Source organism: Mustelus asterias, chromosome 22, assembly GCF_964213995.1.
Source record: "Mustelus asterias chromosome 22, sMusAst1.hap1.1, whole genome shotgun sequence".
NCBI lineage: Eukaryota > Metazoa > Chordata > Chondrichthyes > Carcharhiniformes > Triakidae > Mustelus > Mustelus asterias.
In genome coordinates, this window is record NC_135822.1 from 25707427 (window position 1) to 25722845 (window position 15419).

General features: G+C 43.9%; 1 protein-coding gene across 5 annotated transcripts in view; it reads left to right on the forward strand.

Moving 5' to 3' along the window:
- Nucleotides 1-15419, forward strand: part of padi2 (peptidyl arginine deiminase, type II) — a 119950-nt gene that overhangs the window by 101786 nt on the left and 2745 nt on the right. For 3 of the 5 annotated variants that reach the window (XM_078239001.1, XM_078239000.1, XM_078238999.1), the window contains exons 6-16: nt 419-536; nt 1757-1885; nt 2833-2990; nt 3870-3973; nt 5810-5921; nt 7930-8037; nt 8457-8602; nt 10478-10625; nt 11387-11480; nt 12673-12749; nt 14342-14473. The exons of 1 other annotated variant lie outside the window; for it this stretch is intronic. In XM_078239001.1, the coding sequence (XP_078095127.1) occupies nt 419-536; nt 1757-1885; nt 2833-2990; nt 3870-3973; nt 5810-5921; nt 7930-8037; nt 8457-8602; nt 10478-10625; nt 11387-11480; nt 12673-12749; nt 14342-14473 (1326 nt within the window). Of the gene's footprint in view, nt 1-418; nt 537-1756; nt 1886-2832; nt 2991-3869; nt 3974-5809; nt 5922-7929; nt 8038-8456; nt 8603-10477; nt 10626-11386; nt 11481-12672; nt 12750-14341; nt 14474-15419 lie in introns of those variants that run through there. One more of the 5 variants, XR_013500542.1, reaches the window with a different exon arrangement.

Below are 15419 nucleotides of genomic sequence, written 5' to 3' on the forward strand. Positions count from 1 at the left end.
AAAAGTGATTGTTTTGCAATTTACCTGATGTCAATTTCGAAGTCATATAATGTATTTTAATACATTTTACAAATAAGCTATAGCTGTGGGGGGTGGGGGGAGGGAATAAAGACCCTTTACAGGCTGGACATTAAAGACAAGATGGTCCCTTGATGTGAAGTCTGTTAATGACCCATCAGATGCCTTGATAAATATTCCTTTTGTGCATTCTGCACTGATCCTAATGTTCTTATTCATATCCATATTGTTCAGATTTGTACATGGGGAGACTGCTGTTATTGGTAGTAGTTTGATTATAGATTGTCCACCTGCACACCACAGTGATACCTGAAGAAGTCAAAGTATCTTTCACATTTCATGGGATTGCAGAGTGAGAGTCCGAAATAAACTGCAACTAAATGTTTCTTTCCTTTACAAGGCTTCTTGGTCATGGGGACCTAATAGACATGGGGCTATTCTGCTTGTGAACTGTGACAAAGATGATGCATTTTCTTCAATGCCGGACAACACTGATAATTTGGTGAACAGCCGTTCAGGTATGGAGAATTATGCACATGCACAATTTAGAGCTTTTGGCTGGAATTTTCCGGTCATTCTCGCTCCAATAGCGAATCCCTGCCACAGGATTCCTGGCAGCATGGGGTGCATAGAACAGGAAACCCCGTTGACAGCGGCAGGATCAGAAGATACCACCACCGGACAATTGGGGGGGTGGCAGTTCAAATTCCATCTATTGCGGTCTCTAAAGCAGCTCGAACAATAAATATAAACTCCCTCATATTGCATACATATTACATGCTGGCTGAAAAACGATATGCTGTCAAAGCGTTTTGACTTGTGCTTAATAGAACGAATTCACAAAAACACCAAATCTCACTGGGAACAATAATTTACACTGCATGAGAAGACAACGCTGATTATAGTACAAAATGTTCTCTTTGAGATTTGGTATTCTTGTAATCCATCCTGTCCAGTGCAAGATGAAAAGCTTTGACAGCATGTCTCTCTTTTTTCAGAAATACTCAAGTTCTGAATTACCATGCCATTATGTAAATATTCACATATTAGGAACATTAACCTGCTTATGGGATAAATGCAACGCTGGCTGGAATATGTAACTGTTAGTATCACAACCAGCTTTCGTAGAATTATGGAAAGGCACTGAGCTTTAGAGTTTTGGAATAAGGACACTTGCAGGATCAAATTTTGTTTGAAAATGTACAACGTGGGGAGATGTTCAGGCAGGAGCTGGAGTTTCTCCTTCAAATGGGATGTGAATACTAAGTGGCTCAAACCAAACTGCCCAGCCAGCCAATCATGCTCTAAACTTCCCTTTGGCATGGTGCAGAGCCTAATCATCCCACTGAATCTCCAGAAAAGAACACATGGGGTGGGGTTTTCCGGCCGCGTTCACCCCAAGGCCAGAAAATCCTGAAGTCAACAGACCTTTGCATGGTCTGTGTCCCGCCCGCTATAATTCCTGTGACGGACAGGACGGTAAAATTCAGGTCTTGGTACTGGAACCACAGCCTACTCTTTTTTCCATTTGTTTCACTGGCACATTGAAGTAGAAAAATAATACTGAAGGTTGTAGAAAATAGAGGATATTTCAATACGGTACGAGTGGATACAGGTTAAAATGAATGTGTCGAAAGTGAGATTAGAGATTGGAAGCTTTGTCTGTCACATGTAATAGACTCAACGCTTTCAAGTGGTGTTGGGGAGATTAAAAAAGAGGTCATTATTTTTGTTTCAGATTTGAAGGATATGTCTCGCATGATTTTAAGAACTAAAGGACCACAGGTTCTACAATCTGGCTACAAATTCCAACTCTACATTTCAGCCTCAGAACGGTACAATGTGCGGGTCTTTCTGAACGATAGAGGTGAGTCCATTTATCCATCTGTCAGACTTGTGTCAGGCTGGACAAGTCAATGACAATGAGCTACCCGCACAAACACTGTGGAATTGGATGCAACAAGCAAACAACACCAAAGATATGTTGAAAAGTACAAGAGGGACCCAGTCATATTGCCAAAAATGGCATTGTTCAGCTAAAGAACAGTTCTGAACAGTAATCTGTGCCAATGCATCTGGGGTATGGAACTCAGAAATGGAATAGTCCACACGAACCGCAAACCTTCAATTTAGTTTAACTTTGTGCAATTCAGAAACCACTCCAGAGTTTAACCTCACCAAGAATGAGAGTAGAACCTTCCTCACACCCCATGCAGAAGCTATGCTTTCCTTTTGTCCTGGGCAATTAATTCCATCCAATACAGAAGAACAAACAATGTTGTTCAAAAAATCTTTCACCTGGCTAGGTGTGTGCATCCATGTGTTGTACATTCACATGGCCATGTTTGAGAGATCTCTTTACAAAGATTCCATCCTAGTTCTTCAAACTGGGACCTAAATGTCAAATTGACTCTATTTCAATTTTGTCCTTCAATTTACAAAACATCCACAGCACAGAGTCACAGCTTCACGATTCTCTGGACCTCTTGTTATAAACCCACTGACAGTGTGATGCTGATTGAGGTGAGAGTTGGAAAAACAAAGGAATGTCATCAGGAATGCTATTGTGCTAGGCAGGGGCAGTGACTGTTTGAGATCTCTGCCACTTTTCTACATTAATGGATGAAGGTCAGTGCAGACCAGCCTCCCCCAGCTCACCACCACTTGTGAGTTTCAGTGGTTCAATGCATGACTCTCTCGAGCCAGAGCAGATGCAGGTGAGAAGGGGGTGAAGGTGAATGTTTATCATAAATACTCCAATTCAAACTTGTCCCACTCCATTGCATTGTATTTCTTTTATCTTGGATCCCTCAGGGCGTTTGATGCACGTCTTGGGAGACCAGAAACTATCCTTTGTCACCAATTACATGTTTGGGAAGAAAGAATATGATTTCTATGTCGAAGGACTCACGTTTCCAGATAAGGATTTTGACGGCTTGGTGACCATCAATCTCAGCCTACTAGAGTCAATGGTAAAATTCTCATCCTCTCCCAATTCTTCCTCCACTTTAAGAAGGCAGCTGTCCTCCAGTACCTCATTAAATGGCTGTGATTAATCTGGGAACTTAGCCTGATGGTACTTATGGACGATCAGATAGTGACCTCATGCTGATTAAACAGGACAATATCCGGCAGCAGTCATTGATTCGGAGTAGGAATCTGGGCTCATGTTTTGCAAACCATCGTGCCTATCTGAGATTGGTCAACTCAACACATTTAGGCTGAGTAATATATCCAGTGCTGAATTTGCATTCCATTATTCTGTATCATTAATGATCAAGTTCCTCGTACATAATAGTAAACGCACTTATGCAGTAGTCTCCAAACACTGCTCTCCAAGAGTCCTCAGCAACCACTCGCACTGTTCTCGTGTCAACTTGCGTTCCTGTGACTTGCATTTGGTTCAGAGATGAGAATCATAACGAGTAAGAATTATACCGCTATTACCATTAGGGTTTCCAACCGTGATTAAACATATTCCTGGAGGTTTCATCACATGATTTGCCCCCACACTCCAGCCATTAGTCGCCAATACTCCCATATTTGTGACGTACGGCCTTCCTACACCAATTGGAAAGCAAAAAGACTCATTACCCAATTGAACAATGCTTGACTGATCGCCAAAAGACCTCCAGTCTTTTCTCCCCATTTTCAATATTTTATATATCTGGTAAGGAGAAAAGTTCAAAGTTAATTACAAAAAACCCATCCTTTTTGATGTCCAGATGATTTTTCTCCAGGGTGACCCAGCAGTGTCCTGGAGATTGATCTTCTCGTTCCGGTGATTCAGGCCAATCCTGGAGGGCATCAATTCTAATTACTGAATTAACATTTTCAAACCTATTTTCCAGGCTGTGGGAGAAGCTCCTATCTTCACAGACCGAATTGTATTCCGTATGGCTCCATGGATAATGACTCCAAATACTCTGGCTCCTGAGGAAGTGTTTGTCTGCAGGTAAGAGGCTGTTGCTTAAAATGCCAACTGGCATTCTTGCTGGACACAGCATTGACTTAGTTAAGGTTTTATTATCAGGTTAACTAGAATGTGCTATTTGGAATGCCGCAGGGTGTTTTATGGAGTGTATTAGATGGCTGAAGTGTAGAGTGTTGAATGATGTTACAAGATTGTCAAGGAAGCACAGTAAAGTTCAGTGATTACTTAAACCCCATTATATAAGACTTAAATCTACACATTAGCATGGAGCTTTTCCTTAAGGGAACTCATATCTTGAAAGATTAGTGCTAATATTTTCTCACACCTGCTGACTGGCGCCATTATTGACAGGTGACTTTCCAAAGCATAAGATCAGGAAGAGTAAGTTAATATGTTAACATTTCATTTCTGGGACTTGCCTTCAAATCCAATGCAGGTTCAGATGGAAATCTAGGTTGAGATGGTTGATAGTTTCTCTTGGTGTGGCTTACAATACAAGAATGTAATTTAGTATAAAATTAGCAATATAATTCAGGTAAACCACAGGATGACTGGTGATGTTTGATTGTAAACGGCTCATACTGATGAAGTGAGAGGACTCTTCTGAGATTGTGATTGTTGAGGTTGTTGCAACCTCCATACAGACTAGCTGAAAGACTGACATGATAAGATCTCACTGTAAAAAAAGACAAAACACACTATTGACTAAGCACTACCTTTGGAGGTAACATACTTTTAATCACAAAAAAGAACATTTCCTTTTAAACACATTTCACAGGTGTAATTTACACTATTCTTGATGTAGATGTTCAATTCTCCCAGAACCATTCCAAGGTGATTTTTAGTTCCAGAAGTTCCATGCTTTAAGCCTGGGAACTTTTAATCTCAAAATTTATATTAACAATGAGGTTTTTCTCTCCAGAGGTCATTGAAAATTCCAGATTTGTTTTTACTCCTCATGAATTTGGTCTTTCCAAGCTGAGTGCAAGCTCTCGCCTGCATTCCTGCATAATGGACCAGTGTCTTGCTGCCCATAGCTGCACTTCCTCTCCCAGATCCTGGAAGACTAACCTTGTCTGTGAGGTTTCTGGGCTGTCTTGGACCCCTTCCCTCTCAAAACCCACTGTGAACCATGTGGGCCTTGTGATGGGTGGGAATACTGACTAACTGTCCTTGAGACCCCAACACTTATTCATTTTGGAAGTAAATGGACAGTTTAATCACAACTTAATTATTTCACGGGCTGTGGGTGTCACTGGCTAGGCCAGCATTTTTTCTTGCCCATCCCTAACTGCCCTTGAGAAGGTGGTGAGCTTCTTGGACCACTGCAGTCCATAAGTACACTCATAGCGGTTAGGGAGGGAGTTCCAGGAATTTGTTTCCGTCCCGACATTCTCAACATTTTCTGCCACTTTGGAGACTCAATTTAACATATAGGTTTCTGCCATTGTCTCCAAATGTCAGCAGCTTGCACCTTCTGGGCTCCCTTTAATCTCTAACAATCAAACCAACCAGACTTGTTGTCAGACAGACTTCAGGACAGGTCACACGACCATCTTAATTTTGACCTTAAAGACAACAGTCCCAAAACTTGACAATCTTATAAACCTCATAATTCTAACAAGGTTATGGATAGGAAGCTCATTCTACTTAACCTGGGATTTAATCCTTGTCAATGTTTGATGGCTGAGCTAGGGAAAATATTCAATTTTTCAGTGTAAACATGCTTCATCCCGGGGAGCACATATTTCACCCAAAAATATCAAAAAACCCATAATATTGAATCACTCAGGAATATTATCAGTTAATGAGAACAATACTTAAATTTTTAAAGATAATCTCATTTCATTTGTTTAGTGTAATAGGTAATGAAAAATTCCTCAAAGAATTCAAGGCGGTGGTGGAAAAGAGCAAGTGTAAATTAACAATTTGTCCCGAGTATATGAATCGCAGAGATCGCTGGATGCAGGTAAAAAACTGATTCCCAAAACTCCAGTCTGCAGCAAGTGTGAGGGTGTGTATGTGCAGATTAAACATTATTAAATTCTCTGTGGATCGAATATTCTAGACTGAGCTTTCCACAGGCAAAAATCAATCAAATGGTGTTTCATTTGGGTCTACATTTCATAATCAAATGTTGGTGGTGACCGCATTAATCCCTGGATCTTGCCACTTGACATGTTGGGCACAATTCTCCCAAAACATTTCCATGTGTGGTCTCCAGCTGGAAACACAATGTGATTCCCACCGGGTGGGTCGGCACGATTCTGATTGCAATCCACCCACACTTTGACAATTTTTTCGGAGACTGGAGGTGATTTGAGCCGTGCAAGAGATGTACGGGACCTGAAGACACCGGCAAGGCCGGCTCCTCAGAGATCAGAGTGCCCACAATAACGCTACAGAAACCACCCCCCCAACCCCCCCCCCGATCACCGGTACCAACCACCCCCCCCCTTCCAATGAACGACACTCCATTATTGGCGTGAACCAGGTTACATCACTGGCCGGTGACGGGGAGAATTTCAAAATGAGTTCTCCCCGGCACAGATGGCGTTATGGCGCCTCACACGAGAGTCTCTGGCCATAACAGGATTTGTGCCTGTGCGCAGGGGGCTGGAGAATCGCCCCCATAATTTCTCAATCTGTCCTTTGGAATAATCATGTTGGGTTTATGTTAATCCAAATTCAATATCCGATGAAACTCAAAGCTACAAATCTGTTTGGAAGAAAGTTTCTGATTGACATATCATGAGACAGTAGTCCCACTCTGTTGGTTTAAATTCTTTTGATTTCAAGTTCATTTTTCCTCGGCAGCTTCTAATTCATTCATTGAAATCGACTGTGTTAGCCAAGCACCTTGGGTAGAATTTAATATCCCTCCCTGTGGCGAGTTTGGAGGTGGGGATCCCATTGCCTTCTCCCCCTGCTCCAGTCAAGCCCAGAACTCCCACCCACCTGACGAAGGAACAGCCTGTTCTGAAAGCTAGTGGCTTTTGCTACCAAATAAACCTGTTGGACTTTAACCTGGTGTTGTTAGACTTCTTACCCAGTTAAGCTCAGGCACGAAGGCTCATGGATGGTCTTTCTGCCCTTTTGCCAGTTGAGGCTTTTAAATGCCCTTATTCCAACCAGCAGCTGGTGAGGGACTTGCCAAGCAGGGTCCCGAAAGGCAAACCCTCTCAGGTTTAGCGGCATTTAAAGGGCATCTAGGCAAATACATGAAAAGGATGGGAATGGAAGCATACGGATGTTTCATCAGAAGGAACTCTTCAAATGCAGACAATAAAAATATAACAAAACTTACTCCAACTTATAAATCAAAGAAAGGGTTTAATAAAGAAACTTCATTACTCCAAACTTGGGGCCTCGCTCAGGGCCACTCCAAGCTCCCCACAATTCCCAACAGGTTCTTATTTATAGTGAGTCAGCTGACCATCACATTATTCTGTAATTGGTTCCATGGTTTACTGGATCAGCTGACCCTTACAGCTTGTTACCATTCATCACATTATATCCAATACAAACTTGTCACCGATTACATTCTAACAACGGACTCTAAGTCCATACGGTTTTAGTTTAGTTAGGACATCATGATCAGCGCAGGCTTGGAGGGCCAAAGGGCCTGTTCCTGTGCTGTACTGTTCTTTGTTTACTTGAGGTATCCCAGGGAGGGTTCCTTTTTCAAAGGCAGATGGTACTCAAATGAGGGATCTGGCACCAGGATGGGAGGGGCCTGCTGAGGCCCAACTCCTGCCAGAGCTGCCAACTACCCCCTTTTCGCCTTTGCTACAGATAGATATTAAATGTGAAACCTTTTTGTCTTTGATGATTTTATCTCAGCTTCTTTGTCATAAGTTTTATTTTGTAACCGTTTTTTCATTCTGTCTACCCTTTTGCATTCTATCCTTTGTGTTTGCCTGCCCCCTCCCTCTTGTCACAGTCTCATTTATATCTCAATCTTTCCTTCTTTACAGGATGAAATTGAATTTGGTTACACTGAGGCCCCTCACAAATACTTTCCTGTCGTGTTGGATTCCCCTCGAAATCGTGAACTAAAAGATTTTCCCTACCAAACAATTCTGGTAAGATACAATTGTTCTTATTTTGTCATTCATTCACAGAATGTGGGCATTGCTGTCTAGGCCAGAGTTTAATGCCTTTCCCTACATATTTCTGGACACTAAGGGACAATTTAGCACAGCCAATCCACCTAACCTGCACATCTTTGGAGTGTGGGAGGAAATAGGGCACCTGGAGGAAACCCACGCAGACACGGGGAGAACATGCAAACTCCACAGTCACCCAAGACCAGAATTGAATCTGGGTCCCTGGTGCTGTGAGGCAGCAGTGTTAACTACTGTGCCACCATGCTGTCCAATCTATAAATCAGTCTGTAAATATGCCATATGGATATAAAACTCAATTGTTAGTGAGCTAATTTTCTAAATGTTGCCAATTTTAATACTGTTCTTTATTTTCTATGTATTGTGTGTTGGTCTAGGGACCAGATTTTGGACACGTAACCAGAAAATCTGATGTGGTCAACAGCCTGGACTCCTTTGGGAATCTGGAGGTCAGCCCTCCAGTAACCGTGAATGGAAAAGAATATCCAATGGGAAGGATTATCATCGGAAGCGCTTTTCCCACGTAATGTTATTTTGTATTGGGGAGAGGTATTTGAGGCTTTGTAATTTGAAATTCAAACCTATTTTCTTTGAAAGCAAGTTCCTCTATGTGATCCTGATGAGATCCATTGTTTTAGTTCCAATTGTTCTTTTTCCCAGATTTTCCACAAAGCCAGTGACCCGGGAACATCTTGATTCCTGAAGTTAACAAGCAGGAAGGGGTTGAACTGCTCTGGGTCTGAGGCCCAATACCACATTCTCAAGGGCAACTAGGGATGGGCCATAAATGCTGGACTAGCCAGCGACACCCACATCCCGTGAATGAATACTGTTTTAAAGTCTAGTTTCTCCTCCACTGGTCATGTCTAAAATTAGAAGTGTTACTGATCTCCTCGAAGTATCCTCAGTGTTAAATGGGTTTGGGTGAGTCCAGCATGTGGATTGTAACAAAAAAGCCCCAAGGAAACAGTGAGCCTGTGCCCCACCTAGAGTGCTCAGGTTTCAGCACAGAAATGGTCACAGGAAATTGAACACATTCATTGGACTAACTGCTGGACAAAATGTGGCAAGAGCAATATCAGGGCATAGGTTACGACAAAGACCCTCCAGCTCATCAAAGTCAGTTAATTTTCTTTCTTGTATAGGGCAGGGATGAAGTAAATTGATCACATGTTTGTGGCTGTCTGTGAACAGAACTTTGCAATGGGGCTGAGCTACAGCCGTGAAATGGCTTGGTGTGTGGAATTGTGCGTATTATCGGTGAGGAGTTGCTGCATGCACAGGGGGTAAAGATGCCAATCTTCCATGCCTGTGGACGTGTGCCAGTTCCAAATCCCCAGGTCAGAGTAATTTCCAGATTAGGGTGGACATCAACTGTACCAGTATTGGCAGATAAGAATCTCCCAGCAGCACCTTGCCGCAACCTCGAGAGTCCAGCTCCCTGGTCAAAGTGTTCCAAAATTATTTTTCTAATAAATTTAAGTAACTGAAAATTGTTTCTTTCATGATAACACTATAAGATGATGAAGGGAATAGATAACCTAGAAGCAGGGAGGTGAAGCTAGAACTAGGGGGCATGACCTCAAAATAAGGGGAGCAGATTTAGGACTGAATTGAGGAGGAACTTCTTCATCCCAAAGGGTTGTTAATCTGTGGAATTCCCTGCCCAGTGAAGCAGTTGAGGCCACCTCATTGAATGTTTTTAAGGCAAAGATAGATACATTTTTGAACAGTAAAGGAATTAAGGGTTATGGCGAGCGGGTGGGTAAGTGGAGCTGAGTCCACAAAAAGATCAGCCATGATCTTATTGAATGGCAGAGCAGGCTCGAGGGGCCAGATGGCCTACTCCTGCTCCTAGTTCTTATGTTCTTAACAATTTCACAATCAATTGCAATTGGGGAAATTTGCATTTGAGACATTCTTAGCTCCACTTCTGCCAGGATCTGGTCTGGGCGTACACATGAGCAGTCTTGGCAACAGAGGATGAAATGGTGGGAAATGTTGATGTCATCCCTCACAGGTCTTGCCTCATTGGAGGAAGTCAGCATTGAAGGGATCGGTGCAAGGAACTATTACCCCCCACCATTTCCAGTTGGATTGGCTGAGGGGAACAAAAAGTACCCAGATTCCATTGAACTGTACTTCTCCCCAAATTCTAGCTCCCTACACCCCATCCCAATCCGATTGCGCTGAACTGGCAATGTGCCCCCCCCCCCCCCCACCCCCTACCTGGCCAAGGAATTTCTGGCCCAAGGCTTTTGTGTCCAGTCATTTTTCAAGGGGTCCAGGCTCGGTGAGCCATGTCAGCATCCACATCTGGGGATAATGTCAGTTCAAATTAAAATTTTGGAAGGAAAAATTGCTAACAAATGGAAATTTGTACTTTTTGTTCCTGTAGCACTTCTGATGGGAGGAACATGGCAAAAGTCATCCGAGATTTCCTGTATGCTCAACAAGTCCAGTCTCCTGTTGAACTCTTCTCTGATTGGCTGGTGGTGGGTCATGTAGATGAGTTCATGACCTTTGTTCCAGCCCCTGACAGAAAGGTAACCAATCTCATTGGGCCTACACGTGCTCTGTTCATGTACCAAGGTGTGTGTAATGTGGTGCAAGCGGCCAGCCGGAGAGCATGTACTATCTCCCACGTTCCTCTTGGAAGCAAACTGGGGGAATGTTCTGCAATACTGGGGAGCCACTCCTAATTTAAGAAAAAAACATTCCTTTCACCTTTTGAATATCCAAGGTTCTAATCACAGCCTCAATCACTCCACTAACAGTCAGATTCAGGACTAGCTGAATTGGAGGCCGAGGCAGCTCCTTGGACTTGACATACTGGCTTTGGTTTTAACACTAGGCCCTGGAGGCATAAGAACTTCCTGTGTTTTGTTTTGTCTTTGAGGAAGAACTTCCTGTGTTGGAAGTCCTTTGTTCTCAAATTCCCTGCCCTCCTTCCCCCGCCCCCCCCCCCCACCTCATCCCCCCCATACTTCTAATGTAGGTGTGCAAATAAGATGCTACATCTTACTAAACATGGTACACTTTGAAGAGGAGCAGAAGAGTTCTCCTAGTTTCCTGGCCAATATTTATTTCTCACAGACTTATGTGGTAATTTTCTCAATTCAACTTTTTGGATCTTGCTGTTCTCAATTTGGCTCCTGCATTTCCCCACATCAGAACATTGACTACAGTTCCAGAATACCTCGTCGGCTGTAAAGTGCTTTGAGATGTTCCGAGGTTGGGATAGGTTCTTTTATCTTCCTAAGGGAATCGTAACTGTTAGATTCTGATAACTTTACTGTTCCTGTAGGGTTTCCGTCTTGTTCTGTGTAGTCCTGACGCCTGTTGCAAGTTGTTCAAGAGACTCGAGCAAGAAGGTCATGGGGAAGCTCAGATGTTTGAGGGTGAGTTTCTGACCAGCTATGGTCAGTCGTAGGTACTGGTGTACGCAGCAAGCCCAACTCTTTCTTCACACAGTTTATTGAGTGGACTGTTTGCACTGCTTGGGCAGAAGGTCACCCAAAGATAAGTGTTCACTCCTGGTTGTGGCTCCAGGAAAGCCAACACAAGCTTCCTTTGTGGTTGACTCGGAAACCATGCTGGTCATTTCTGTACATGATCACGCACCCATGGCAAGTTGGGGGGGGGGGGGCGGGGAAAATCAGATAACATGTAATTAACTAGGATTAAGGGAGGTGGAGTTTCACAATTTAAAAGACGTGGGTTAGATTAGGAGACACAATAAGAGTACTGGAAGAATGAAGACTAGATGGTATTAAACTTGGGAGGAAAGATCCTAAAAATAAATTATAGAATCCCTATAGTGCAGAAAAAGGCCATTTGGCCCAACCATTTTGCACCAACTCTCAAAGAGCATCTTATCCAGGCCCACCCCCTGCCCTTTCCCAGTAATCCTGCACACTTACTATGGCTAATCGACTTAAGTTACACATCTTTGGACTGTGGGAGGAAATCACAGCACCCAGAAGAAACCCATGCAGACGCATGGAGAATGTGCAAACTCCACACAGACAGTCATCCAAGGCTGGAATTTAACACGGGTCCTTGGTGCTGTGAGGCGATTTACCAGGACGTTGCCGGGCTGCAGTGTTGTAGTTATGAAGAGAGATTGGATAGACTAGGGTTGTTTTCCTTGGAGCTGGCGGGGGTGGGGGGGAACATGATTGAGATATATAAAATTAAGGGGCATAGATAGACAGGAAGAAACTTTTCCCTTTGGTGGAGGGATCAATAATTAGGGAGCATAGATTTAAGGTAAGGGGCAGGAGGTTTAGAGGGGATGTGAGGAAAACCTTTTCACCCAAAGTCTGGAACTCACTGCCCGAAAGCGTGGTGGATCCTCCATAACATTTAATAAGTATTTAGATATGCACTTGGGATGCCAAGGCTATGGGCCAAGTGCTGGAAAATGGGATTAGAATAGTTGTCTTTGTCCAGCACAAATACAAGGGGCCGAACGTCCTTTTACTGTGCTGTGTACCTCTGACTGTACATCTGATCAGCCTCATTATAGAGTTACTGTTCAAGGAGCCAATTGAATAAGAACTATAATGTGTATTTGTATTTTCCAATCAGGTCAAAACGCACAGTCAGTCAAAATTAATGAAATTCTTAGCGATCAAAAACTGCTCGAAGATAATGTTTATGTGCAGGTGAGTCAGTGAAAAAAGATTAGGGGCGCGATTCAACCAAAATGGCACTTATTGCCCAGACCAGCAGAAAAACTGCAGCATTTGTCAGGTGGGATTCATCCACCTGAAAGATACAAATATACATCTCGGGAAACATGCCGGCCAGACCAACTGTTCAGAGATCTTTGAAAGGGTGCCCCAATCTCTGCGTTCACAGACCAGTGATTCCCCCCCCCCCATTGACAAGAGGAGCACCACCAACCCTTCAACCAAAAGGGGAATCCTCCTATCCCCCCCACCCACCCACCACTGAAATAAGGCGCACCCCACACAGGCTTGAGGATGACCCGACTTGACCCCCTCCCACTTTAGGCCCTGCCCCTTGGCAGTGCCAGTGGCACACTGCATCCTGTCCTGGTGCCTTGGACCCCGAACCCTTGAATCACCGCTGCTTGTGGTGACAGCTGCAGGCAACTTCAAACCAGCTGAAGTGCTTTTCACTTCCTCTTTGTGTGAACAATGGAGGGGGGGGTTACTTGAAATGCATTCAAGTGTGAATAGAAAGGTAAATAAATACAGCTGACTGCATACTGAGTAAAAACCATTAATCTGTCAATCAAATGAGTGTTCAAAGTACTGGACTGAAATTGAATAGAAACAGGTTTTGATAGGGTTTGAAGGCATTTCAAAGACTGAGCTTTCTATGAAGGCTCAGAGACTTGAAATAAATATTGTATTAAAATGATGGTGCAGAGTGAACAGCTGTGGAGATATGAATACCTCCCCCTTGTGAAAGTGATTGTCTTCTGACAGTCGAAGGACTTGAAATGGATCTTCTCGCACCTGCAGCTTCCTAGACAGATAAAGGGGAATCCCTTCTGCTGTATGGAGTACTGCAGTGATTTGGAAGCCTGCCAGGTGTCCAGAACCTGGTGTTGTGAGACTTACTGTGTTTACCCCAGTCCAACGCCGGCATCTCCACATCAAGGTGTCCAGAAGGGCATGGCGATTTAAGTGACTAGGAACTTGAATAGCTTGAGGACCGATAATAATGAGTATTTTACCCCAGGATGGTCTCTGAATTCACCATCCTAAAACTGAACACCTTTCCCAGGGCTACAAGGGGTAGACCAGTCACGAGACCCCCATCCTGGGGGACTGTGCTGAGGCCAACCCCCAGGACTTTTGGGGGACCCTCTCTCTGTAGCCTGGCAATGACAGAGGGGTACATGGGCACTGGACCTACCTCCTTGATCCAGAGTCCAAAACACCAGGTACATGTTGATCATGACCAACACCAAAGCCGCCCCCCCTGGTGCAGTTCCTACTGGGGAGGCCACTAATGAGATTACAATGAGGGATTTTATATAATTATCGGGTCCCTGGGCAGCCAGGTAAATCCCAAATGCCTTCACGTCCGACGGGAATCATGTTTTTAGCTCTGACACCCGATTCAGTGGGAAATGAGGATTCCTGCCATCGGCATACGGGGCCGGGTGATTTCCCTCCCCATTCTCGACCAGGTTTAGTCATACTTTGCGTGAAATTCTTTATCACTCGTCCGTCGTTTATGTTTGCTTCTTTTGCCCTTTCTGATCTCTCTCTTCCTTTAGCAATGTGTTGACTGGAACCGAGATGTCCTCAAGAAGGAATTGGGATTGGATGAAGAAGATATTATTGATATTCCCGTGTTGTTTACAGTGGATCAGAAGGATCAACGAGCAATGTCCTTTTTTCCAGATATGGTGAGTAAAAACTGGAGACTGTTGGAAAGAGAAGGGAGTTCCTTTCCGCCACTGCTGAAACCGCAGCCGTTCATTTATTTGCCTGATGGCTCAATGTTTCCAGCGCTCATCCATCCAACTTTCCTGCTTCAACCTCTACAGCTTTCATTGCACTGGAAAATGCAGTGGCACGGTGGCACAGTGGTTAGCACTGCTGCCTCACAGCATCAGGTACCCAGGTTTGATTCCCAGCTTAGGTCACTGTCTGTGTGGAGTTTGCACGTTCTCCCCGTGTCTGCGTGGGTTTCCTCCAGGTGCTCCGTTTTCCTCCCACTGTGCAAAGATGTGCGGGTTGGGTGGATTGGCCATGCTAAATTGCCCTTTAGTGTCAGGGGGACTAGCTAGGGTAAATGTATGGGGATAGGGGCTGGGTGGGATTGCAGTCGGTGCAGACTTGATGGAGTGGCCTCCTTCTGCACTGTAGGATTCTATGAAAATGTTCAGTCTGTGTCCTGAAATGCACTATGACCAATAGTCCACATCCTCTTCAAGTTTTACTGTCTCCCTGTGCAGCTACAAGATAACTCTATAATACTCAGCCCTTGTTTCAAATGTATTCAAGCTTATCTTGTCCCACCTTTATTTTATTGACCTCATCCTGTTTTGCAATCCACACAGATCCTTTGTTCCTCTAACACTGCTTTCTGTCCCACATTCCAGTTACTGGCTTCTCAGCCAATCAATGCACTATTTCTCTCTGGCACTAACTTGCAGCAAGTCCACTCTCCCATCATCTCTGTGCTCCCTAACTTACAATGGCTCTTCCCTCAAGTTTAAAATTCTCATCCTTGTTTTCAAATCCCTCTGTGATCTTGTCCCTCCCTATCTCTGTAATCCCCCCCCAGTCCCAAGATCATTTAATTCTGGCCTTTTGAGCATCCCCGATTTGTAATTGCTCCACCATTGG